The sequence below is a fragment of the Mycetomoellerius zeteki genome, unplaced genomic scaffold (genome assembly GCF_001594055.1).
Source record: "Mycetomoellerius zeteki isolate Tzet28-1 unplaced genomic scaffold, Tzet1.0 scaffold95, whole genome shotgun sequence".
Taxonomy (NCBI): domain Eukaryota; kingdom Metazoa; phylum Arthropoda; class Insecta; order Hymenoptera; family Formicidae; genus Mycetomoellerius; species Mycetomoellerius zeteki.
The window spans coordinates 1,015,400-1,043,209 of record NW_017257990.1 but is presented as its reverse complement, the minus strand read 5'-3'; the positions used below and the strand labels follow the sequence as shown (position 1 = coordinate 1,043,209).

Sequence of the window (27,810 nt, the reverse complement as noted above, 5' to 3'; positions counted from 1 at the left end):
TTTCCTTTAAGATATAAAATATTTGTATTATTTTAACAAATAAAATATGTTTCAGTGTACAACAGTAGTTATAATAATAATTATTATAACAAAAAAAAATGTATTTATATTACTTCGCAGCTACTATCAATAAAATTACAAATCTTATAAAAGCTGTCTCTACAGGATATTTTATATAATATGGATGAATTATGCAAATAAGTGCATTTTATACCTCTGTGCAAGGAAAATTCTATTAGATTTAATAATAACATAGAGTTTTTTCTGGTAACATATATAAAACACATTCTATGCATAAATCAAGTATGCAAATCCAACAAATATAAAAAAAAGAAAAGAAATATATAATATTGTATGTAAAAATACTAAATTTAAAGATACTCTGGACATATTCATACTGTAACATAAATGTAACAAGTGTTATATAAATAAAGAAAAGATATTAGTCTTAAAAAAAGCGACTATCTCGAATCACCAGATTATTGTACTGCTTGCACACTGAAAGCACGCACTCTCATGTATGTACTTTTATTTCACTTACTGAAACTTGTTGAGCATATGCCCCAAAAATAATTAGAAAGACTTCTTTTGAGGAATTCACTCAAAAAATTCAGCAGTTAATTAAAGCGGCACTATTTGAATACGCATTCACAGACAATTACATTTTCGCACGCTAAATGAATAGGTATGTTCTGTATCTTCGTAGATATATAGATATGCATTTTTGCTAAAATTTTCATATATTCGACGATGTATTTATCAGAAAAATTTCGTATTGCGGGTGCCCCAAATGATATCACATTCTTAGATGGTTGAGCAGTAAAAGCCTTCTCAATCCTAACATAAACAGGCTATTTGTCATTTTGAACATCAAATCTCACGATTCTCTGCTAGCAACCGTTGCATCTGGTATGGGCCAATAACGGCGGCATCTATAATTACAGAAAATTATATCCATAATCACAGAAGGGAAATTATATCATTAGTTACAATCAATTTTACGTAGTGGGATATCGAGATAAGGGAGTAATATATCTAAATTTCCAATTTATAAATTATTTATACAAGTCAGATACATATATGCAAATATATTCACCTAGCATTGTTTTCTGCTATGTGAGGTGGCAACGATGTAGGCGGTGGTGGTGGTTGACGAGAAGAAGATTTTGGCGGTCCACTGCTGTTAGAATCACTTTCACTGCTCTCTTCGGATTTTTTACCAGGCTCCCGTAAAAGATGCGAAGGTACTCCCCTGGGAGAAAGTCTCAATACTTCAGATTGCGGTCTCGTTCTGTGTTGTGGTCTTTGGAACTGCAGATTCAGCTGACTAGCGTCTGTCACATATTTTTCACTTTGTCTTCGGCGGCGCAAAGCAGGCGTACATCCAGTTAAATTTTCGTCTTCGGCAGAGCTGGCTGAAGTTAAAGGTGACATGATTGGTCTAGCGTCAGATAATGCTATGCGACGGTAATGTGCTGGCGCTTCCATATGTGCTGTCAATGGTTTACCTCTGACAGCTAAAATTTGCGAACGTTAGTACGGAGAGGAACTAGTATGCCGAAATTAATTTCACGTATATACATTTTCTTATTTTTTAAATACAAGTCATAGTCTTCAAGACTAATGCTATTTTATTTGTCAAAAATATTCTTATGCAAGGGTTAAATTCTTTTATAGGATATTGAAAACTCATGTACATTTTACTATTACATAATATTTTATATATATAGTTACGAAATTTTAATATTTCTTGTTTTGACAACACGAAATAGTTTGTAGAAGACTTCTTCACACGATGTGTGTGATCGACATAAAATAAATTTTTTTAAGTAAGGAGTAACATTTGAAAAGTAATTTCCTACTGTAATTGTCTTCTCCACACAATTGTTTCAAAATATAACAATAAATTTTTGTATTATATTAGAGTCATATTACATTCCATAAGAAGTTTTCTCTAATAATAACAATGATACAATGTAAATAAATAATCTTCAAAATTATTAAAATAAAACACCATATATAATAATAAATTAAAGCGTTCAAAGCGTAGCTTTTTCAGTATCTTCAGTGATACGTTGCTTTCTTTACAAAATTTTTGAGAACAATATATATCTTGTCAATTTTTATCATAATCTTGCATGTTATAAATAACGAAATATAGATATAAATATTATATATCGACATTATTATAAAGAATTTTCTATATTATATTAGTTTTACTAACTATTTTCTTTTTCCTTAGTTGCGGTCGCGGGTACGGGTAGTTTTTCTATATCATTTCCAGTTCCCGCCTTGGTATTCGGAGTGTTAGTTTCGGGCGTCGATTCGGATAGCGAACACCTTGGACTTTTAACAGGAACCGGTATTTTACTATGAGCGATGTACGTCCTACTAGATGTTTCCTTCTCTTTATTGTCCTTATTATCACGAAGTGGTACTGCGTTTTGTACAGTAGTCGAGGCAGTAGTGACATTGATCGATTCCTTTTGCAAACTCGCGTTCGCAGTTGGTCGATTCTCAGTAGCGTCATAATATATCGATGGTTCTTCCGGTCCTGGATTAGGACTAGCTGGGCTACCTGCCGTGCCGTTCGTTAATTTCTCTACAAATTCAGGTAATGCAAATATTCGCATAAGTGCAAAATAGATTGTGACAGACTAATACACTAATAATAACAGATTTGTTAAAAAAAAATAATCGAATCGCACATACTTTGTAATGGTTCCCTGTCAGCACTAGTTTGCACAATTGTAGCACCACCAGTTGCATCTACCACTCTGATTTCCAATCTACCCGCTACTGCTTCTTCCTCTTCTTCTCCTCTAGGAGTGTTAACTATTGCATCAAAAGGAGAAAAAACTACTGCTGGTAGACTAGATCTTCTGACTGGTACGGTCCGTTTCGGCTCATCATATCGAGTGGCAATATTCCTCATAACATCAACCTCATATAGCAAATCATCAAATGCTGCTTGCTGAACCTATTACCATCGAAATTTAAATAAGTGCAAAAGAAATCAGTAGTGAACCATCCACAGAACATGGTACGAACCAATGGAGCTTCAAGATAAGCTCGAACATGTGGAGCTAAAACCGGAACGCTCCAAGCTCGCGGAAGTGCACCTTGTAGTTCTGGATACTTTTCAATACCCGCGATATTTAAACATCTATGCGGTACCGCCGGTCTCGGAGAATCTTCGCTTATTTTAGATAGTGCTGTGGGTATTAAAGACTGCTGTTGACACACATTTGAGGCATTTGATTGAGCTGCATTAGATTTTGTATCCAATTGCTGTGAGCCCTCGACGATACCTGTGGACTGCATGTACTTGTTTAAATTTCGAGCATTATTTGAGTATTTTCGTACAAACACATCCGTGTTCCTGCTAATCTAATCTTTTTATTGTAATAAGCAAGAATTTTTACTTGTGGCGGTATAGATGGGGCATTTGTCCCTTTGTGCTCAGGGCTTTGCAAATTTTCCCCTTTCCACTCGTTATCAGTCTCTTCAGAATCGTCAAATTGTGACTTCCATTGTGAGGCCAGAGTCAATCCTCCGCCACCTTTGGTCACTTGCTGTAGGGCGGATACATTGTCGTCGTCTATTTGTGCAAATTGCGTAATAGAACAATCACGTACCGCCGACCGTCCGCTTCTTACTTGTTGTCGGCTGTCTGCTCTTCTTCTGGGTTCTCTTCTAAGAGGTTCTCTTTGTTCAGTTACCTAAAAATATCGAAATATGAAATTTGCATAGTATTTATTGTAATCTCTGTTACATTAAGTATAAATTGTGTACTCACCGGACTTTGATTTCCAATGTATTTAGTATTAGTTACATCGTAAGAGCAATAGGAAGCATCAACTTCCGTCTGTATACGAGGACTTGGTAATTCACCGGACGTTCCTTCGGGTGTAGCGATGCGCAAACGGGCGAGAGTAGCGGGCAATGTAGCACCGCTTGCTGATTTTCTAAGTGGTGCTGTTGCATTTGTTACTGTTTTAAGGCGAGGAACCTCGGATGCCGAACGTGCGGAAGCCATCAACGCGTCTCCTTCGTTATCTACCTGCTTTTCTACTGGTGTAGGAACTTGAGATTCTACTGCCATCGAAACTGCACGTCGTTTTTTGGGAGATCCTACATGATGTGCGATAATTAGTGTGTAATAAGGATAAAACAAACATTACGATATAGATAAGCTATACAAACCTTGGGTTGGCAAAGGTGGCATAGTCTGTTGTGCGACTTGTTGATGTGTATTATCCGTCGTTGGTATTGTGGCATTGCAATTTTTATCCCTACCGTGATTACTGATAGCTGCTGCAAATGGCACTGGAGAACCTTCTATTCCACGTTGCCTGTTTCTTCTAAATATACTTTCGTAATCCAATTGTGCCTATGACAAATAAATATACATAATAAGAAATGGATCTTAAGATAATAAAAAAATTAAAAATTATTTAAAAATATAACAAGTATATAAATGTTGTCTTAACAAGGTTTAAGATAAATAAGATAAAAATACTTATATTTTTCTCTTTATTTCTTACATCTAACTCTTTTCTGTTGTCCGGTTCCACGTTCTCTTGATTATTTGTGTCTACATTCGTAGTTGGAGGCTGATTGAGGGTAGTAGCTGTAGTAAGAGGGGGTGGTACAGCTACTGTAGGTAATGATCTAGTAGTTGATAAACTTTCATTAGCTATTAATGGCCTTTCCCAATCGTAGGGATCATTTGGTTTTACACCTCTACGTTTCATACATCGTTCAAAGAGACCAGCTAACATACCATAATCTGGTTTATCTGCATACTCCAAACTCTATGAAAGTATTTCGAGTGTTATTATTACAAAAATAAAAATTTATCGTATAAGTTCAGATCATATCGGAGATTACCTGAATGTGTTCTAAAAAAACTCGTAGATCAGATGGGAGATGTTTTAAAAGTAATCGATGATCGTATTTCTCTTTCATGAGACCCACCTGTACAAGATATTATGAACTTTAATAACGCTTCTCTAATTTAATATACACATACGTGTATGTGCGTACACACATATATATATATATATATACGTGTATGTGCGTACATGTAGATAATATATAGATAAAACTACTCCTGTATCTTATGTTAAAATTTCTCAGACTTACTTGTTCTTTATCTTTTATTTTTCGCCAAGGCAATTGTCCATTAACGAATTCGACTAGCATATAAAACAGTGACCATAAATCATCGTGTCGGCCCATCTCTTTATTTTTGTGTGCATTGACTGACGCATATCGGACGGTTCCTCTAAATCCCGCGGCAGCACGAGGCGGCCGCACTTCTCCCGTACTGGTAGTAAATTGTCGAGCTAGACCAAAATCTAACATATATACTAGTCTGGAGTTGTAAGGATGGCGACCAATTGAAAAATTCGACTGTAAAATAGAATATTAATATTTTTAAGATAGTACAATTTTAATATGTATGATTCAGTAAAAGCATAAATAATTTTGTATGTAACGATGTGTAAACTCATATATACTTACAGGTTTAATATCTCTATGCAAAAATCCCACTTGATGAATACTTTCTATAGCTTTCAAAATTTGAAGACCAAGACGTAATGTAGTAGAAAGTGAAAAAGCTCCTCGCGGTTGCGCCCTGCGCAACTCAGCCAAATTCTTTCCTTGCAATTGCATTACAACATAATTAAATCGATCGTTACGTCCACAGCCAATAAAACGGCAAACATGGTCTTTACCTAAAGCAGTAAATTTTTTTAATATAATAATCCAGAAATATAAGGAAACGCTTGACTCAATTTTATGAATACAAATATCTCTTTAATGGAAAAGACTTTGTACTGACCCTGTAATTTTTTTAGTACAGCTACCTCCATCTTTAAGACTTGTTTCGGCTGCCGTGCAGATTCGACTTTAAGGGCAACTTGTTCCTTCGTCATTAAATCAAGACCTTCGTAAATTTCACCAAACCCACCTCCACCTATTTTTCTCACCTGTACAAGTTAAAGTATAGGTTAAAGATACATGTTTTTTTTTTGTTATTAATATTATATTTAGTTCGAATTGCTTCAAACGGTAAATTATGTCGATGTAAAAATATATTTTCTCCTTTGACGTGAGAGTATCTCTTTAAAGGACTCGTCTTGTTAAAAGTAGTGAATTTCTTGGAACACACACATGAGAATAATAAAAAGAAGCTTACAACTTTCCAACGCTCTTTGACCACATGGCCGGGCTGCAGCAGATCTTCGCTCGTCATAGTTATATTATTATTTTGATCCGTGCTTTCGTCGCCTACATTCCTTAACACCAAATCCTCGGTATGATTCGCAGGCCTGGAAAACGCAAGTAACAGATTATGTAAAAAATATATGAAGACGTAACGCAGCGTGACAGCGCTGTCACCGCTGGTCACCGCTGGTCACCGTGCCGACGATGTAAGCTGTCAATGCAAAACGCATCTCGAGAATACGAATACGATTTTAACCTGAACTGAGAAAATTGGTCGATACGCGCCCTGTGCTAGGCAGCCATGATTGCGTGCGAGAGAAAAGTGTTGCTGGCTCGGTTTCTTGTTATTCGGTCCTGAAGCGAACCTCCATATCAAGTGATCCTTCGATCGCTCGCAAGTCGCAACTTTGGCTCTTTCTCTCTCCCTCTCTCTTTCTCTCTTTCTTATTGCTCTCGTACGGCTTAGCGATCGTTACTCTGCCAGCGTGATTCGACTCGCCGACTAACGGATGTCACGGAAATCAATTGAGGCTGTCGGGCACGTACGATTCTTTTTCGCAATTTCGTTGTCGACTGGCGGTGCCGACGAGTCGACGGGCGCGGGCGACCATCGTTGGCGATCGACGTGGATCGACGTGGATCGACGTGAGGCGCGACATAAAAAGCGAGCTTCTTCGCCGCCTACGACCAATTAATTGTCGCGTCACGGCGCGGCGGGACGTTCGCCGTCGAAACGAACGCTGACGAACGCGCTTTTTGCCTGTTTTCACACTCCCGATCCAAATATATATACAATAGTACTTTATTTTTACTAACAATGTCGTCTGCTAGAGACACCGCGCTGACGGCGCGGCGCGGTGCGACGTCGACGTTACTCGTTGTGCGTGACGTATTCTCTCGATGGACGGCCGTCGCACAACGCGCGCGCACAACTTCCTTCACAATCCTCTCGCCGCCATCCTCCCGCCGGCCGGAATGCCGTCCGCGCAACGCTCTTGGATTGCCGCGTAGCCGATCACTCGCTCCAATTCGCTCGTAGTGCGGCTGCTGTAAAAGTTGCCGTCAAATGCCAGCGGGACGGCCATCTTTCAATTTCGCATCACACGAGAGTCGTAGTGCGGGAAACCGCCGGGAGATAGCGCGCGCTGCGCCACGATCGATGCACACTCGTGAGCGCTCGTGAGTGCCGTGCCTCACCGTGCCTCATCGTGCCTCTCGCTCTCGCCAGCTCTCGTTTCCCCGTCCTTTTCACTTTCACGCCCGCGCCCACTCGCGCCCGCTACTCGCGCCGACTCGCGCCGACTCGCGCCAGCGACGCCTAACGCCGCTCCTCAACGTCCTTCTCCGCCCCTTTATTATTCGGCGGCTTTATCATCTCTCGTAGATCTTGCGCGTAGATCTCCCTTACCGCGTCAAAGTTCTGCATGGTCGAGTAAACGCATCGGCGCGATAACCTTTCCTTTCATGGCGCTACATTGCGACGCTAATTGTGGAAAAGAAGATCGCCAGAGAGACTCATTGCCCATTCCTGCAGTTTGCAATAATTGCAATTTGCGTGGGTAGATATTACAAATCAAGACTCGAGTTCCATCGAGTTCGTAATGCAGCCAACTCCTCAATGAATCATTAATCGCGTCGAGGATAATTACATTATTCTTTTACGAACGCTCGGTATTATTTATAATCGAGTCGTATTAGGCTGCAAGCTTTAGAAGCGCTTATTAATTCGTAAGAATTGGCCGCAAGTCGCAAGTATAGAGTCGCACACGGCACATTCTTCCGCGTCAACTGTTAAATTATTTTAAGAAGACGGCAATTTTTTGTGACAGCTGGACATTAGAGCGCAAGCAGACGGTATGATACTCCGCCTATATGTATGCATCTATATATATATATATATATATATATATATATGAGTAATTAAATTCTAATTAAAGATTCGATTGCCCGTTATCGTGTAATTCAACAAAAGGTAAGATCTATAACTATTAATTACAGCAGAGAGAATAATTAAGGAAAATACTCTCGCCATTTCTTTTATACAATTATATACTTTTAATTCGCAAATATTAATTTTGCGATCTCTCGTCACAATTATACGGATCGAGTGAAAAAACATTTCGCCGTTGGCGACATCCTTCGGTTATATTTAAGGCGTAAAGCGCTTATAAAATTTTGACCGCTCGCTCTCGCGGCTCCCTTTACTAGAGGGCATAATTTAAGTTTAAACATCTATTTTTAAACGGCCCCACTCGGCATATAATACACTCGTCCACCGAGCAGCATCTTCCTCCGCGCCAACTTTTCCAACTTGTTTCCATTTTTCTCTCACTCCGTTTTCTTATTCCGCACGGACCAATTATGAGCCGACGTTGCAAACATCTGCGCGCAAACAAGAATAGCCTGGAATGCGGAATACTTTGATTTTCCCTCTATCTAAATAAACAAGCGATATTCGTTACCATTACCTATTTACTTGAATTACGTTACGTACGAATATCGCGATAATCCGTAAGTCCACACGTAAATTATTATGCATAGATGTACGATTTGTTATCGGATAATAATGGCAACAGAATTTAAAGAATATATGGAGCAACGAGATTATTTAAAGAGACTTTAATAAGACATATACAACCTCCCGATACTAAAATAGACAGTAATTATGTCGTTATATAATTCAAAGTTATTGCCGTCACCTAATTTATTATTTCTTTATTATCTGCGCTTTGTATGAAGTTGGATTCACCGAACTGTTTCAATTTTCAAATAAATAATTCTAGATTGAAGAATTAGCGTGAACGCTTTTGAAGTTGTTCTAAAGTAGAACTACGAAAATAAAAATATGAATAAAGCACGAGCTCTAATTATTTACATTTCTTATTTTCGGGAGAAAATGATTAAGCGAAGAGAGATGAAAGAAAAAAAAATCGCGTGTCTTTTCCATTTTCATAAACAGCTTCTGAGTTTCAGGAATAGTCACATGCGATTTTCGATCTGCGCTGAAAGCGAGAAATTGTTATTCCCTCTATTTATAAAAGAAGTGTTAAATCCAGACATCTCTTAGTTATGATTATACATCATATATTCGGGAAGTATTCCAAAACGGTTAAGTTTAACGCTCTGGCAAAGATTCGTAATTTATTTGTTTGAAATGTATATTGAACAGAAATTGGTATACGCTTGCCACAGACATCGTAACTCTTCATTGCACCAAACGGTTACGCACGATCATACGCTTCAGTTAGCGTCTCTAAAAGCATTTGCAAAAAAGCAAAATTACACAGTGAAGTTAGATTCAATCGATAGCATCGCGGACAGTCACTTGGCGCGACATTCGACGCCGCGTTAATTAATCGGCAAGTGCATTTTATACTATACGTACCATTTCATGATCTTGAAAAGAAACGGGATCGAAGTAACGTGAGCAGTAAACGCGATAACGTGGATCGGATCGGTATACGTCGGAGCGATATACTTTGCGTCGAATCTTACCGGACGCGGAAAGAATTAAGATAAAAACCACGCGGGACCGAATCGAGATTCTCGCACGTGTTGCGAGCAGTTTTAATGTCGAACCGGCGCGGCGCGGGGCGGCGTGGTTGCAAGGTAGATTCACCTCGACTTTCGACGGCGACGACGACGACGACGACGACGACAACGACGACGACCGAATCGGACTCGAGTCATAACAGCGCTTCGCTCTTTGGCATCGAAGCTGAGCCGCGACGCGGTCGCCGGTGGCGCGACCGCGAAATCGTCCCCTTCGGCCCCTGCTTCACTCTAGCTGCTTTTCCTTGTCTCGCCGTCAACCCCCTCTCAAAAAGCGAGCGAATCTCCACAAAAGAGCGAGATTCCTGCCACACGACGAATTTCTTTGTGACAATTAATACACAGCAAGATACAGATCGAATATAGCGAACTCGCCTTCTCGTTCACCTTTTCCACCGTCTCTTAATTCGCTCCGATCGAGCTTTGTCGATTCTCTCTCTTCTCATTAATCTTTAATATCTGCACTAACAAACTATATTTATTATTGATTTAGTGAATCTTTTGTCAAGATATTTCTTCACGTCTTCCTTTTGGAATAGATTTTAACTATTTCCAAAAAATATGTTGAAAGTATAACATATACATATATGTATATTTCGACAATCTCTTAAAATTAAAATTAATTTTTTACACACTATATCCTATGTAATGCGTTCTTAATACAACTTATTTCATATATTGCAGCGAATCTTCTTTTAAAAAAATGTTTTTAAAAAAATTCTCTGTGTGTTAAAATGGTTTTTCCTCGTTTAAGATAGAATGATAGACGAGCCTCTAAAAATAAGATTTCATGTCTTATGAATCACATTTAGTACTCTATCTGTGTACTCACCTTACCTAGTCGAAACTTCGTAGAATGACTGTCGGTAAAATCGCTGTTTGTTAAACGATGGAGAAACAAATTTTTTACATTTTTATTGCTGCATCATCCAAATCGGAATTAATAATATTTAGATTTTAGAAAAAAAACTAGGTTTTTGTGATTCCATTAACAAAACGAGAGGATTTAATAATATCTGTTTATTATTAATGTTATATTATTATTACTTTTATACATATTTGATATTGGCCATCAACAAATATGTTACAATTTTTTATTTCCCCCACCCCTAGTGTTTTTATTCGTTTGTCCAAAAACTAACGTGATATATTTTCATAATAATAATAATAATAATAATATAATAATATAATAATAATACATAATAATTCATAGTCATCGCGTGTGACATGTGACTACCAGTAATAATCATACCGCCCTAAATTGTACATTGTTCTCTCCAATCGCTCCGCACTAAAACGACGTGCGTATCGGAACAACTAGCGATGGGCAGGTAAAAACACATCGCTTAAATCGATATTCAACAAATAAGACTCAATTAAAACAATAGAACATACACATGCATACTCGACGCGATGAATCGTGACGAAAAATTAATCGCTTGGCGCGCGTACAGATTCGCAAAATCTCGTGCTGCGTCACGCGCGCTATCCTCTCTCTTCTTTTTTTTTACAAACAAAAGAATTACGCAAATAAATATGTGCTAGCTTGCCGCGCTTTTAATTTTGTATTATGTTTACGAAACTATCATGTACCCGCAAGAACAAAAATTTTATCTCGAATGATCGACGATTGTTGAAAAGTGTGTGTGTATATTTGTGTGTATGTAATTCATTTCTTTCGCCGGTTTGTGACATTTCAAACGTCACAATCCGTACACATGTTACCATTGTAATTCGCGTGTGAAGGGAATTATCTAATCGTCCATACATAATGAATTAGTATCGCTTATTATATCATCAATATCGGCATATAATCGCAAGGGCAATTTTTTATCATTCGTAAAAAAATAGTTGACTGCGAGTGACATCGAATTTCAACGTTTTTTCCTTTCTCAGGCTAATTGCATGAATCTGGTACGACGTTCGAGTAAGATGTACTCGCGATGTAATATAAGTGAGCCCTCGAAATTTTCCCGAAACGTGGTTTACTATAACAGATTGCTAGAATGCGGCTCCAGGCTGTAAGTGTCGAGTTCTCGGAAATTACGTACAAAGAGAAATGCGATACGTATCTCGCATTTCGAAGCGGATCGGTATAATTCTCTCTAAATTTCTTTTGTGAAATCTCATTTCAAAAGAGTAAAAATAGTGCTACACTGAAAAAAAAGATTGGCTGCTGCAGCAAATTAGATGGTAAAATATGGCATAGCATTTTTAATTGGCTGCAGCAGCCAATTTTTGATTGCAGCTGGTACTATTGAAAAACAGTGAAAATATTTGCACTCTTTTTTAAATAAGAATGACAAATTTTCACTCCTTTTTGGAGAGAGATTCACTTCAAAGGAAAGAAATCTCACTTCTTTTTTTTTTCTTTAGTTTTCACTCCAGAAATGTGAAATCTCACTCCAAAAAAAAAGTAAAAATCTGCCACTTTTATTCAAGAATGCAAATGTTTTCACTTCTTTTCAATAGTGGCAGTATTTTAACTCTTTTGAAGTGAGATTTCACTCCAAGAAATTTAGAGAGTTGGACCGTACAAGCCGAAGAGGAGTATATTGTAATTCTAATATTATAATATAAAAATCAATCGATACGTGCATACGCTATGTGTTTATGTATGTGTGTACGTATACGTATACGTGCCTGTGTATGTTTAAAACTGTGTTGTGTGTGTGTGTGTGTGTGTGTGTGTGTGTGTGTGTGTGTTTGTGTGAGATATAGTGATATCGATCGGACATGGTGATCGTCCGATTTACACGGGCAAATCGAGCGGAACGCGGTTTACGCTACAATAGATTTTTGCTGAAAAGAATACCGCTCACTCACAGCCGTTATTGTCAGTTTGTCTGGACGTCACTAAATATTCAGCACATACTACGTACGCGCGACTACTTGTAGATAGAAGCTCGTAATGCGTGGGAGATTTGGAAAATTATTTACGTTCCGCGGTGTATTTGCTGTTGCATGATGAAAAGAAAAATCGGTCCGATATCGAAGGAGAAAGAAAGCATTCCCTTTTATATTGCCAACGTAATTATGAAGAAAGGAACTAGCCGTCAATTTTTGGATTTTATAAAATATTGCTAAATATACAAAACGACTACTGAAAAAAACCTAATCGTCGGTATATATATGCAGGAATTATTATTATAATTATTTCCTGTTAATTATTTTCGTGGTGAAAGTTTTTTTTTCCTCAAATGAAACTGCAACGCTTTTTTAAGCTGTTGGAGAATTATATTTTCGATACGGCTCCTTCCTGCATGCCAATGTCAATTTTACATCAAGAGATTTCGATTTTTCAACCTCTATTCTACTCGATTGTGAAAGTTATTGCCGCTCTAGTGATGCACGATCAATTTGACACTCGTTCGTTATCTTAAAATTTTTGATTCGAGAAAGGCGTTCACGCGAGAATTCTGCGAGAAAACCACTCCGTCTTCGTCGATCATCAATGGAACCCGGGACGATCTCTCGAGTCCCGCATACTAATTATGGTCTACGTGGTCTACGAGCGATGATAAGAGGACAAGAGGTATACGTGCTGATTTACGAGATCCGGCAATTAGTGCGATGCAGCGATTGATGGTGCATCGTTTGCAACTGAGAAGCGTAACGCGATGTATACCGTAAAAAGAAGCGGCTGTCTTGAGGGATGTTTCTAGTCGCGGCTTGCATCGCAACGTGACTTTCTGGACAACTCGAATGTCTGAAAGAGGATGTCCCTTAGGCCCGTATTAATAATCAGGTCTTATATTTGAGGCTTCCTTAAATTTATCTTCAGATGTTCTACGAATTATTTCATTGGCTGAGAGCATCTAAAGATTTAATTTTCAAATTTAAGGAAATATCAAGTACAAGGTCTGACTATGAATACAGGCATTAGACATTCTTGTTGTTCAGATTTTAACTTCGATATCACGAATATTCGCGAGTTTTTATTTTTTTCCGCGCTTTTACTAAACCTTGGCTAAAACTAATTGGACCTCGTCGTTTGTCACGGCTACGAAAAATTAAAGTGACAGTCAAAGAGATAGATATACACACACACGATAGGCGCGACGCTCGCGCCGAGAGATCGCGAAAGACGCACGATAAATATTATTATATGAATGCGCGATATAGGGAGAAGCACACACATGATAATAATAAACCACGCGGAATTTTTCAATTGGACAAGAGCTATCTTACATAATAGATAAGACGCGTCCTCGAGAAATACGAGGACGACACGAGGCACGTCGCGGCGACCCGCGCAATTCCGTCGTCATTTTCTTATTTCCCTCTGAGTCCTATATTCTCTCTAAAATTTTTGGAATGGAATCTAATTCTAAAGAGTGACAATTGAGCCGGTGTTGAAAAAGAGTGGTTCATTCGTCAGATTTCTAAGAGTGAAATTTCACTCCAAAGAGTTTAGAGAGATTGCATCGACATTATACTTATGCTATATGTATTAAATACGTAAGACTGAACAAAGAGAGCGAGAATCTTTCCATGATTTTCTGTTCCGCGAATTATTTACAACATAATTAAATACAAATTTAATTTGAGGGAAAATAATGTTTAGAACTCAGAGGAGCGTACCACTGTCGCCCGACACGTTTCGATCGCGACGGAACTCGCGAAACTCATTGTTAGCGGGATAGCCGCGGGATTCACGCCCCGAATGACAAAAATATAGTTCACATTTAATTAACAAAAACGCCAACAAGGAAACGTGCGTGAATAATAAATTAATCGATCGCATTGCGCAAATTGCATTATCTTATAAATTGTATAAAAATTTTCTATATTCAACCTAGCTTATAATGCCTTACGAGTACGATACGTCGGGAATTTGTATAATGCCTGCAGACCTGCGCGCCTCTCTTGCGGCGAGACAATTTTCTTACGATCTGCGCGCGAGCTCCAAGCTATCGGGTACGTTCGCTCGTTATCATTGCCGATTCGGTTCTCTTAACGATTAATATTTTTAATATTTGGTCATCCAGCAAAAAGATCGGCGCGAACACGACGTGAAGAGATGGATCCGAAACTTATAGCGGTCACTTGCATTATACTAGATTAGTGCGTACTAAAAGCTGCTGTACAATGAAATTAGCAAAGTTAAATGTAAAAGCATGTAAATATTTTAAATGCTCAATAATGATATCGTCACACATTATTTAACCCTCAAACGTCGCACTACTGAACGCCGCTATCTAATCCAATTCGATTGCTTATAACTTTCATAAAAATTAACGTATTGTAAACAATTTTTTTCAATCAAAACGCTAGACATTAAAGAATGTAATAGTACGGATATTCAGCAGTACCTCAATACGTACCTTTATTAATGAAAAAGTTATAAGCAATGGAAAAAGAAATTAAAGGTGTGTTATATCGAAAAGACGTTTAAGAGCTAAAAAATAAAAAAATATGCTACAATTAAATATATTATTTAATTGTCACGGTTGATTATAACGCTACTGTATTAGTTATTTTATATAAAGCAGCCTTTAATGTATAATAATCCAATGCAGTGCGAGTGACTGAATTCATTATATAAATCATCTCGCGAAGAAGGTATCCTTTGAACGACTTTGTCGTTCGACTGAATAAATTGCAAGTCTCAAAATCGCATTTGGCTGTACAGTGACACGCAATCGATATTCGTGTTCGTGCTACGTCACCGCTATTAAGCAAATTCTTCGGGCGGATAACAATCATCTCGCGTACACGAGAACCGATCACGTGATCGCTCGCACGCTAGATCGCGGCGTCTCGCAGCGCGCAAAAGCGAATCGAAAAATAAGTCGGAGACACGTGAGAGATAGCGAGTAATCTTCTGTTCTTTCCTTCGTACAAGAGATTTAACGATGTTACGTCAGCGGCACAGCTATCGGCGAGATTTTGTCGAGGATCGATACAACGCACTCCTATCTATATTCGCAAAGTATCGCTCTGTTGCTCTGGCTCGATCTACGAAAATATCACGCGGATTTCCATCAGGTTGCCTTTTACGAGACAGAAAACAGAGATTTTTTTTCTCGAGATTTGTCTGAAATTTATCAATTTATATTATCCTCACACGCGAAACTGTACTGTGTAATTTGCTTGAATTGCTAATATAGATTTGCATATCGAAGTTATTTTAATTCTCCTCCACTTACATTCACAGACTCGCACAATATAAAATCCTAATTTAATATGGCCGGTAATTTGTTTTACATCCTCTTTCTCTTTTTCTCTGTAACCACGTCCGTCCACCCACTATTTCTCTCTCTCTCTCTCTCTCTCTCTCTCTCTCTCTCTTTCTCCTCCTATTTTGTTATTATAATATACTTACGCACTGTATGAGTAGTTTTATATTTAACCGCAATTAGTAAATAGATAATTGCAAGCTTATGATAATTTTAGTTATATGTAGTGGTACGTGTGTATGTGTGTGTTTGTATTGATAGTACTAAATTCACATTCATCTTCTAATATGTAACAAGAACTTTCATTCTTTCCTTTTTTTTTCTCATACATGCAAACGCACGCTCACATGCTCTCTCTTTCTCTTTCTCTATTATTTTCATTCTCGTAATCAATTTCATGCACAGTCCGATTTCTTAGCGTAAAATTATTAAACAGAGAAAATTAATTTACGTCATTAAGCGATTTCAGAGAATACCGTCATTCTTTTTGCGAGTTATGCGCACGAAAGATAACAAAGGCTTTTTCATCGGATTAATCTCATTTATATTCGAGTAATGACATCCGTCTCTGTTCTTCTCGATATAATTGTCCTATGATCATCAAACGACAATCTCGTGGATAATTTATTCGAATCTTTAACTACTGATATTAATTAATGTTTGTTCTCTCTTTATATCCCATATTGAATGATTTATTCTTACGGCAATCAAAAAGAATTATTGTATTTTTGGAAAGCGATGGAGAAAAAGGAAAATATTTACATTTTATCTATATAATTTGGTGTTTGCATATATGTAAATAATATTCTAATTCTCTCTCTTGTTAGTCCCTCAAAAAGTTAATAAACGTCTATACATCACTAATAATACGAGCGACTATAAAAATTGAAAATAGTTAAGGATTAACGACTTTTTATAAAATTTCACCCACGCATTTTTCATCGGAATAATATTTTCGACACGTGTCCAGCTAAATCTCTTTTACAATATTGCATTCTGCTTAATAATGCGGAATGACGATGCGTCTGCCGTTAGCTGAGCCTTTAGCCGAAAAACACCACCGCGTTTTGCGTCTCGCGGAATTTTGCTACTCCAAAATGCAACGGAAAGAGTAGATCGTTAGTTGTTTTTTTTTTACGTACCGTTAATCGATTATAAAGATATAGCCCTCGGACATTTATATATAGGAACGAGTCGCCACATGCGCGATATAATACGTAGGTAATATCTGAAGCGAGAGCGCCTATCGGGAGATCCAATGTGCACTAAAAAAAAAGTCACAATTTTGATTTGTGCGAACGTTTATGCACTTTCGCTCTCACCTATTAATCTAATCCTAATCGTGTAAACTTTGAAGATTATTGGATTATCGAGGATAATTTCTTTTCCGCATTACATTCTCAAAAAATCAATCGATTCCAAGATATTGATCTCTGAGAATATTCGGGCGCTCAACGCTCGCTATTTCCTCCGTAACTTTGTCTAGTCTTTCCTCTTTTCTTCGTAAACATATATCACGATGCAGCCTTATGTAACAAATCTTCGTTTAAAAACGATGCTAAACGCGCATTTATACACCTTATATCGCTTTCTACTAAGAAGCCAATAGGGACAATCTCGAGATATGTCTGTGTTGAGAATAACTTTATGATAAAACTACTTATTCTTTATATCGCTTAGGGAAGTGCAGCTCTTACTGCTTTTATATATATATATTTTTTTTTTCTATATGAGTTATACATTCAGCAACGCGTTAGCCCTCAATCGCTTCGCGGCGGGTTTTGCATGTCATCATCGACTTCACTGTCCTTTGCTTTTCTTCTTGTGAGAAGCAAACGAATATCTACGCTTCGTACGATCGTGAGACTTGCGTGTATATTTATTATTATCTTTTAAAATCGGAAACCTTTCTCTGTCCCTCTCTTTCTCTGTATCTATCCTTCTTCTCCGTCGTGTGTGAAAAAATAAAATTCTCGGGACATTTTTCGCACCAGATTGTGTTAATGTAGTTGGATGTTGAAATGTATGTGGTTAGTTTGGACAGATCGCTATGAGAAGATTGATATAATGAAGCTACAAATAAAAAAAATTATATAACAAGCGAACAAAGAAGTAAATAAAAATTATAATTCACAAAACGAATAATTTGTAATGTATGGGGGTAATAACGTAATACTCTCCAAGCAACAGTGTTTGTGTCTTTTCTATAATTAATGAATAAAATGTGTCCAAAAGTGCCATTCATTAACACAAACACAGCGCGACGCAATTTTGCAGTGACATTCATTATACGTGGGGGGCGAAATAATACAGTAACATTACATTATTGTACTTAAGTTTCGCACGAAACATATTTTTTTTAATATACTTTACATTTCTCTTCTTGTGTATAATCATGAAATTTCCTCTTCGTGTAATTTTTTATGTAGGCTTATTTGTTGAAATATATATGCCATTCGGCGGTTTTATCTGGAGACAATTTGGAAACGTCTCTCTCGAAATTTATTTATCTTATAAACACAGACTACAATAATTGTATTTAATGTCTCATTTAATATTTCTTCTAGCATTTTAATTTTGAGTTGTTTGAGGAAAATATTTTACGCACGTATCGTTCGAAACAAAATTAAATATTTTTGAATTTTGAGAATGAAGGGAGCTCGCACTAAAGGTTTCGATGTTTCGAATTACACAATGCAAATTTAATAAATGTATTATCATCACTGTTACCTCTCTATTTTCTCGCTATTAATGCTGACGATATGATTCACGATGTTAGACCTCAATTTTGTTTGTTGCAATATTGTATTACGCATATAGATGTGTCTCACGCATTCTGCAGTTCTTTTAAAGCGTTAGAAGCGTTCGTCAGAGGAAACCTCACCAGAATCTCTGAGCGCTGTCCCATAGGCTCTTTAGACTTGAACGGAACTCGAAGCGAAGATTCTGGTAGTATCACGCTATGTTGTTGCCGCTCATCGTGGTCACGCATTTCTTCTCAGGCGTATTTTGACTCTCCGAGTTACTTCGAACCGCTTTTGGCGGGCTGCCCGGCGTTGGTGTTGTATCGCCCGACAGGGCATTGTTATTATTCGTCGACGTCGAACTTCTTCTACCGTTCTCGCGGGTCGGCGATTTCACGTCAAATACAGACGTATCCGATTCGATGTCCGAATCGATCTAAAACCGATATGATACTCTATTAATTGGTGATGACACAAAGTCGCTCTTCCAATATTCGCGTACACAAATTTCTACAATAGCTTTAAACAAAATTGAAAAAACTCTGAATTTTTTATTAATTACATTTAAAAAAAGCGGTTTATTGAAATTATTTATGTAGAATAAATGACAACTTAGATAACGTCAATCTAGATTATGAATGAGAAAGAAATGACGTGGTTTTATGAAACTATCTCGATGAAAAAATTTTCGTTTAAGATTTCAATAAAATAGACATTCCAGAAGTGGTATCTAATTATTATGACGATGATAACGAAAATAAAGATGATAGGGATGATGCGCTACCTTATTGAAACAGACTACCTGTCTGGTAGCTGGGTGAGGATTAAGAAATAGTCGTTCACTGGTATCGCTGCCACAGCTGGAACTCTCGCTCATCTCTGTGGTGAACTTTCTGGAGGCCCTCGGACTAGGCGGCGCGGCTCTGCTTTGTCCTCCCAAGTTCATACTCACATTTCTTGAACACACCTGAGACTGGATATGTTCGCATACTCGCCTGAATCTTCGAATGTTTCCTGCGAATATCAAATTGACTTCATTGTCTGACGACTCCTTAATTCAATAATATCTAATTTTTTGAGAAGAATTTGAAAATCGTATACAGGATTATCATCAAGTTAAGAATTAATATGACTTCCTTGAAAATTAGCGTTTGAATTGTGCTTCGATTAAAGATTGCTTTTATTTATTAAAATATTGGATTTTATGTAGCGTGCTTCTGACAAATTGAATTTATGAGCCCGAGTGACTACGGCATGTTCTTATCGGTTGTAAGAAGCTTCATCAGAAAAAAGGCCAGACTCTATCGCGTCGACAGACCGAATGTAGAATATACATATGTGGGTAGACATAAAATTATATGTATATATTAGCTGTACGTGCCAAGGTAACATCGATCTAGTTGCGCTTGGATGATTGCCAAACGCAAAAGAGCGAGGCGATCCACTATACAAGCGTACTTTCGCGAGGGCTTCGTACTTGTCGAAGAACGCTTCAGTCAACATTTTTTGTTTCTTTGATTTTTATGCCATATTTGATTTAAGAATAGCAAAGATTCTAATTTTTCTAACCGAAGGAAAAATCGTCAGAACGCGACTGTGTGCTTACCGCTCAATAATGTAAAGGTAATGGCGAAGAGGGGCTCATTCGGCTGCTTCGAAATTGCGCTAATGTCAACTTGAAATCGCACTTGTCTCTGGAACATGGCTGGTGCGGTGCTACCTCTTTTGTACTCCACTCTGAACGACATTGGCGAGCTCACGCTATGAGATAATTCTGCTATCTGTAAGCGTTCAGTTTGTTTCAAATTGAATATGTCAGAGAGGTCAATCAAATTGATATAGAAGTTCTAATAAAAATTCTAACAGAAAGAATTCTGAAAGTTATATATGGACGTATAATTATAACTTATTAAATTTCTTTAAATCTATTAGAGATTTTTAATGAATGTTTTAACGAATTTTGTCGAGTATTTTGCTGGTGATTATAATTCTCGTAAACGTAAGTATTATTTTAAATAGATAATAGTCGCTTTTATTTGCGATTTATACCAAAATCGACAATAAATTTTGGTACACTTACCGATAAAAAGGCGTGAATTAGATCGGCTTTTACACTGGCTAGCGGTTTTCCTTTAACTAAAACGGTGAAGGTTTCATCTTTCTCCGTAGTCATCAAACTACCGAACCATGATTTTTTTGTAAGTTCCGGCGAAGAATCCGGCGTGAGATGTACCTATATGCAACGGAAACTTGATGATAAACGCAACGTTAGAATTATCATAAATAATAGTTATACTGTGTTGAACTTTCAAACTAATCTTTTTTCAAAAGAATTTTATTAAACATCCATCGTCATTCTTTAATTTTGTTAAGAAGAAAAAATTAGATTACTGATCAAAGAAATACAATATTCGATAATAACTCCATACATTGATAGAATATAAAATAATATTACATAATGTTAAATAATTTTATATAATGAAAAGAAATAAAGTATATCTTTATCTATTACCGCATACCTCCTCGGTACTAGTGAGCAATTTACGACGATGAAACCTGGGACTACCCAGGAAAGAATTCTTGATCGTGGTTAATCGCGATCTCCAGTGATGAGCTCCAGATCCCGCTCCCGTGTGAGGCGACCCCGGCGGTGTAACGCCGACCGCAACTACTGAGAAATGAGCTATATCTTAAAAATATATATATGTACTTGACTTATCTAAAAAGTTAAAATGTTAGCTTATTTCTTCTCTTTCCGTAATTAATTAGTTACCTTCCAAAATTTTTGTTCAAAGTAAATATGATCATTACACGATTGATCGAAATATCAAGAAAGCCTATTCCCAAGTAGAACACAGAAGTCATGAGGACATCATCACGACCTTATTCGTCACTTATAAGTCAATTTTTAGGTATCAAATGACGTCATGATGACGTTCTGTGATACCATTATGACTTAATTATGACTTCGTGTTCTACCTGGGTTGTGTGAGGCAAATTTATTACGCAATTTCGTTTAATTACAGTACGAGTCCTATATATTAGAATAACGTTTGATAAAATATAAGATTTTAATCTACGTGATCACACCGAGTATTGTGTTTAAACATTAATACACAATCTCACGGTTATGTGATAAATACGAGAACACTTAACGTAATACGATCTGCCGTGCTTACGGGATAGTGGTCTAAGAGCAGCGGTTAACCTAAGTGATAATCAGTGTTGTACAATATAGCTTTTACTATACGTAATCCACTGCGTCTGTGCACGCACATACACACATTTATATAAAATGATCAAAATTTGAACACGTTTGAAGAACGCAGTTTCAAAAAAAGATTTTTCTGTATTGCATTTGAAATTGATACAAAAAATTTGACAGCGTTTTAGGACCTGGATCAAAAATTATTTTAATAAGAAGTAAACATGTTTTTAAAAAATAATTAAGATAAAATGAGAAATTTACACAATAAAATTATATTTTAAATAGAAGTATTGATTTTATCGAACCGGTTCATATATAATATATGTAACATTCATTTTATATACGGAAAGTATAAATTTCCAATTCCAACTTTTCCACTTTTTGTAGAGACTAAACACCTGATATATTATTTTTTTAAGAATACTAAACTTACCTGGCTGCACTTCATTGAGTTCAATACCGACATTGGCAAGCGCCGGCGTCGGCATCGGGACACTTTGACTCGTGGGGCTACCACCATTTCCGGTGAGGGTGGTACTGCCACCAAGGGACAGTCTGTGTGCACCGCAGGTAATTGTCTGGCCCATGTGTGACGCCGGCATTGCTCTGTGAGGACTTAGGAGACCTGCAGGTGCATGCAACGGTGAGTTGCCTGGCGTTGACGTGTGCGAATGAGACGCATGAGTGTGGCATCCACCTGTGCTTGGTGATCGACGCGCGTGATGTCTCGTGCTGCAAATAATTAGCGATCTAAATAAGGAATCGCGAATTGTACACGAAAAAAATTAGACGCATCAATTAAAATTTGTTTTTTTTTGGTATTTAATCGAACGAAAGAAACAAATTGAAATGTAATTCGATAATCGCATCTGACGCGAGTTCAAGCTTGTAAATGCAGGACGAATCGACGAAAAAAGGGAGAAAAAAATAACATGGGGAGACACGTGATAGGGTGCACGCGACATGTGCGGAAAACTGACGCTGTCACGCGATTGCTGCAGGCCAGTTTGAAGCGAACCGCACAGCTGCCTATCTTTACACTGAACGTTTTCGTTGAGTACAGTTGGCATGTTAATTTTATCGGCAAAACACGCGGGTATTCTTGACTTTGTTCTTCACACAATAAGAATATAAAAACGACTTGTGACGTTTTTACTTCTCTTTATTAAAATTCACGCTTATTTACCTAGACTGCCTTCTAGGCGTCAAAGGCGAGCCATGACTGATTTGTCCAAGATTGAGCGCGGTACTTCCGTTCACTCTACATGTGTCCACCCGTTTTCTCGGCGGATCGGCCTCTAATTGTCCCGCGGATCCTCTCATGCTACTCCTCATTACCTCGAGCTCGTCCTCACACGCCGGTCTTCTTCGCTTCCTCTCTAGCAGTAGGAAGTATATCACCTTCTCCGTATTGTGGCTGAGAGAATATTGGTGCGTCAGATTCTTCAGTTGCTTTTCTCAATATTTTTCCAACACTTAACAGAAACTAAATTCAAAGTCTTTCTACGAGAGAGGAGTATTGTATCTTACTTTGGACTGAGCAGTTCTTGAATGAGTTTGTCGCGCTCCTTGAAGCAACCAAGACTTGCGATCGCTTGTAGCACGTCGGGATCGATTGCTTCCACGGACGGAATAACGTGCGTCTGCACCACGTCCATCATCGACAGTTCTAATTCCAACTCGCCCTTACCTGCCGCCGTTACCCAAATATGCCTATTTATTTCTGATAACTAAAAAAAATTTACATTTATTTATTAGAAAAGTCTTAGCGTTTGTAAATATATCTGATGTTAATATGTTTAAAGAGAGAGAGAGAGAGAGAGAGAGAGAATATTGTAATTTAAAAAGAAACAGAAAAGAGCTCACCGTCAATCTTTTCTCGGGATCAACTTCAATCATACCTCTGAGCAAATTCTGACACTCGGGCGGTACAAAATGTGGTATGTAAAACAATCCGCGCTTAACTTTCTCCAACAATTTTCTCAGATTGTCGTCGTCGAAAGGTAAAGCGCCTACCAGAAGCGCGTAAAGTATTACCCCACAAGACCATACATCTGCTTTTCTACCGTCGTACTTTTCACCCTATTAAAAGGAAGCAAACGTCATTTTATGACGTTGAACTCAAGTAGCTATTACTCGCTTAATATTTCTGCGTAATTTGATATCGCAAATTGATTGTAATTGAGGGCTCTTACCCTAATGACTTCGGGGCAGGCGTAATGAGGTGATCCGCAACTGGTCTCCAGCATAGAGCCCGCGGGTTGTAAAGACGCCATTCCGAAATCTGCTATCTTAATGTTATTCTTCTCGTCCAGCAACAAGTTCTCAGGCTTCAAATCTCTATGGCTAAAAGTGATAACAAAAATCAAACGATTAAGTCTTTTTAAAGTATTTTTTTATACAGACAATCATAAGCGATAATACACGCGACTCACCATATACTATGACTGTGGCAAAAATCTAATGCAGAAATTATTTGTCGAAAAAATCTCCTCGCTTCTTTCGGGGTCAGTCTGCTCTTTTTAACCAAATAATCGAACAGCTCCCCGCCTGAGACGTGTTCCAGAACAAGATATCTTAAAAAAATTTATAAAACGTGATGTTTTGTCTTCATTAACTTTAAAATTTGACATTTTTATCAATGTACTTACAGATATTTCTTGTTTTCATATACATCTGAGAGCCCGAGCACGTGCGGATGATCGATTAATTTCATAATGGCGATCTCACGCTCCACTTTCATCAACACAGACTCCGAAAGCTTTTCGCGGTTGATAATCTTGATTGCCACCTTCTTGCCCAACACACAATGTACGCCGAGCTTAACTAAACCTAAAATTTAAAAATAACAGAATATTTATGCAAGTGTATATACTATTAGTATATAAAAGATCAATAAAAAAATTTCCTTATATTATTCATCATTAGGCAGACTATTTGATTTCTATGATATAGCACTGTGATAGATAATTGTAATTTTATTTTTTCTTATATAATTCCCTTAATATAATTCCCAAATTTTTAATTATTAATTTGCCATTCTGCAATCATAGAAAAATTAAACATAGAAAAATAATCAAACAAAAAAAAATCAATGAACGTCTTGAATTACTTGGGGATCGAGTTATTCCTCGAGGATGCGGTGGTATGTAAATATACTATTATCCCGGACAGATACAAACACAATGATTTTACTCGAGTGGTTTGGCATTCTTTCCGCTTGATAAATTCCGAGAAGTTTGGCAGCGTAGGCGAATTTCTATTAAAAATCACTCTCTTCGAACATTTCGGGCAGACATAATTTTATCAATTTACTGTACCATATATTCCAGAATATATATTAACAATTCAAGTTAATCAAATACAAACGCATCGATTTCTTATTATTCGATCTTATTTATAATTATTCTTTTCAAGAGAAACTATTCCTGTATAATTACCTACAGATCGAATAATTACACACTATTGTATCGGTTGAATTCGCGATAATGTATGGATAATATTGCTTCAATCAAACGCATGTTAATTCGCGCATAATAGACCTATTATAATCACGAAAAACCTTTTGTTGATTAAATTCTTGTGAATTCTATGATAAAGAATACTACATCGTTTTATAGCTACATCTACACTAATTAACATATGAATTACTGATCACATTAAAGACAAATTACAGGAACATATTATAATAATTGAAAAGATCAACAGATCAGATTTATGATTTTTTATAACGACGAGCGATAAAAAATACGATTCAAAAAGAAGAGATTGCAGGAACAGGATTTATGAGGTTGGTACAAAATTGATTTAAATCGCTGATGGAAGTCTACGAATTGCGCTACACAATGTCTTTATCCACTTAAATGGCTGCGCTATGACGACGGTTGTACATGGCTTAAGCAGATAATTGAAGGGAAGAAGAAAATAGAAAAATACACAGAAAGAAACTGTTTGTTGTGAGATAACGATGGAGAGCAATTAAGAATCCTCGTAACGAAGTCGCATCTATCTGAAGAATTAAGGGATTTAATCCTAAGTAAAGAATCTCGTGTCGCTTTACACAGCGATTACATAAAAATTGCGAGCATTAATACAGGTTCTCAATTCTCATGCGCAAAGTGATCGATGTGTTTTGATTACTCGAGTGAAAAATAATATTTCACGTGCGCGTCAGCTTCTCTGTATCTGTATTGCATACACTTATTTACATATTATCTAAAAATATATTACGTTTCTGTGACGCTACGCTAGTATGTTATAAATAATCCAAAATACTTTTTATGATCGATGGTTATCTTTCAGCCATTCTCAATTGAAACGTGCGAGATTGTCTCGTCTGTGATTGACGAGATGACAATTCCTATGGAATTAAACGAACGCGACGTTTCTCATCAAATTTGGTGGCAATTGCATTAGCGGCTATTGAGACCATCGAGAGTTAAAGTGCACTTCCCTCTAACGATTTACGTCATCCATGATTTAACGGTGTCGGTAGCATATATATGCATTTGTAGAGAGAAACCTTCGAATCCGTCATATGCAGTTTAGAAATTTATTTACTAAGATAAAATTTTACATAAATTTAGAAACAAGTTACGTCTTACATTGCTAATATGTCCAAGAACTGATTGTGAGAGGTCTGACAATGAATTCTTTCAGTACATAAATTTATGATATTAATAAATTTAATCTTGAATCTACTTTCGAATATTCGTGATAGGAAACAAAAGATAAGTCTTACATAAAAAATATTTCGTATAAGTTCCCAATGAGCAAAATGTCTAAAATCGACGCATAAGACAACTTTAAAATATCTTTAAGAAACATCTTTATGATATTTCATAAAGAATTCTGAAAGATATCTTAAAATTTTTTATGCATCGATTTTAGACATTCTACTCATTGGGTTAAAGTCTTGCCCGAATATATCAATTTTCGACTTCGTTCGTTTTTTCACAATCGATTCACACACACTAAGCTTTTGCTCGAAGACTTTTGCACATCATTTAGCACCTCCGTTCCAGCGAGAACCATCGTAATGTTATTATTTTTCTTTCTAATGTTTCCATCGATTCCGTCGATTATAATTCAAACCGTGAACACTCATGTCGCGAGCATGAGCGGCAATTTCATTACCCGTTCGCGCGTGGGTCATGGAATTCAAAGCGTGGAGAGGAATTCATTCGTATGATTAACGCGCCGTATTGTCACGTGCCAGAGCATGCACCCCTTTCGAGATGCATACGGGATCGATATAGTCCACCGGAGGAAATGACCACCACGAGACTCATCCTCTGAAAGCCGAGCCGCGAATTCATTAACGAGCTTTTGCGAAATTACGTGTTGATCGAAGAAGCAAATTGTGTTTCTATTTAGACCTCGTATCTGCATCGAAAGTTCCATTTGGAGATATTACATCTAAATAAAAAATGAATTGAAGTAAAAAGTGTTTACTGAAAAAGAGAAGAATGTCTCATCTCAACATCGCTAATTTACTCCCATTTACACGCAGAGTATACGCGCGGGTGAATCGACGAATTCTTTTTTCTTTAGTACATTCATTGTCGTCGACATTATTACTTTCCAGTCCCCTTGCTGGTGGCACTTAATTAAAAACGCTTATTAACTGCTTCATAAAGATTTACAATTGTCGTCGAGTCTTTTTCGTACAGCATGATACAAAACGAGGGCTCTTAAACTTTGAACTATAACCACGTTTGTTATTAGAGTACCAAGTTACAGAGCAATTCAAGAATGGATATTCAGAAATTATATGCTTTATCGTTTTCTTCTGCTTTTTTTATGCTCTTTCAGTGGTTTTTAAGGCGATCTTAAAGTCGTCTGTTTTATCGATTGTTTTTCAAATAAATATTTTTTTAACTGCTTT

At 37.1% G+C, this 27,810-nt stretch overlaps 3 protein-coding genes across 6 annotated transcripts in view; all 3 read right to left on the bottom strand.

Moving 5' to 3' along the window:
• Nucleotides 1-480: 480 nt before the first annotated feature.
• Nucleotides 481-24,007, bottom strand: Asator (tau-tubulin kinase asator). 4 transcript variants are annotated; one of them, XM_018460567.1, is made up of 16 exons: nt 23,998-24,007; nt 6,494-6,656; nt 6,209-6,341; nt 5,852-5,999; nt 5,530-5,744; nt 5,149-5,418; nt 4,894-4,980; nt 4,548-4,817; nt 4,207-4,393; nt 3,800-4,134; nt 3,426-3,722; nt 3,052-3,318; nt 2,713-2,980; nt 2,225-2,602; nt 1,097-1,517; nt 481-932 (listed from the first exon to the last, which is right to left on the bottom strand). In XM_018460567.1, exons 3-16 carry the CDS (start codon nt 6,263-6,265, stop codon nt 878-880), a joined length of 3,255 nt encoding a protein of 1,084 aa, XP_018316069.1. In that variant the 5' UTR covers nt 6,266-6,341; nt 6,494-6,656; nt 23,998-24,007; the 3' UTR covers nt 481-877. The 4 variants fall into 4 exon arrangements, with proteins under 4 accessions (XP_018316069.1, XP_018316068.1, XP_018316071.1 ...); XM_018460566.1 differs by lacking the exons at nt 6,494-6,656; nt 23,998-24,007 and adding an exon at nt 9,623-9,952; XM_018460569.1 differs by lacking the exons at nt 6,494-6,656; nt 23,998-24,007 and adding an exon at nt 9,623-9,952 and having other exon boundaries at nt 1,097-1,415.
• Nucleotides 18,636-27,810, bottom strand: part of sff (BRSK family serine/threonine-protein kinase sugar-free frosting) — an 11,711-nt gene continuing 2,536 nt past the window's right edge. The window contains exons 2-13 of the mRNA XM_018460571.1: nt 24,575-24,755; nt 24,359-24,499; nt 24,119-24,269; nt 23,790-24,005; nt 23,454-23,653; nt 23,110-23,340; nt 22,357-22,655; nt 21,235-21,386; nt 20,796-20,948; nt 20,322-20,496; nt 19,500-19,729; nt 18,636-19,151 (exon numbers count right to left, since the gene is read on the bottom strand). Coding sequence (XP_018316073.1) covers nt 18,927-19,151; nt 19,500-19,729; nt 20,322-20,496; nt 20,796-20,948; nt 21,235-21,386; nt 22,357-22,655; nt 23,110-23,340; nt 23,454-23,653; nt 23,790-24,005; nt 24,119-24,269; nt 24,359-24,499; nt 24,575-24,755 — 2,354 coding nt within the window. The 3' untranslated portion in view covers nt 18,636-18,926. The remainder of the gene's footprint in view (nt 19,152-19,499; nt 19,730-20,321; nt 20,497-20,795; nt 20,949-21,234; nt 21,387-22,356; nt 22,656-23,109; nt 23,341-23,453; nt 23,654-23,789; nt 24,006-24,118; nt 24,270-24,358; nt 24,500-24,574; nt 24,756-27,810) is intronic.
• The window catches only part of rept (RuvB-like helicase 2 rept), a 21,868-nt gene continuing 18,578 nt past the window's right edge, over nt 24,521-27,810 (bottom strand). Inside the window, exon 9 of the mRNA XM_018460572.1 lies at nt 24,521-24,531. The gene's annotated coding sequence lies outside the window, so the exon portion shown is untranslated. The remainder of the gene's footprint in view (nt 24,532-27,810) is intronic.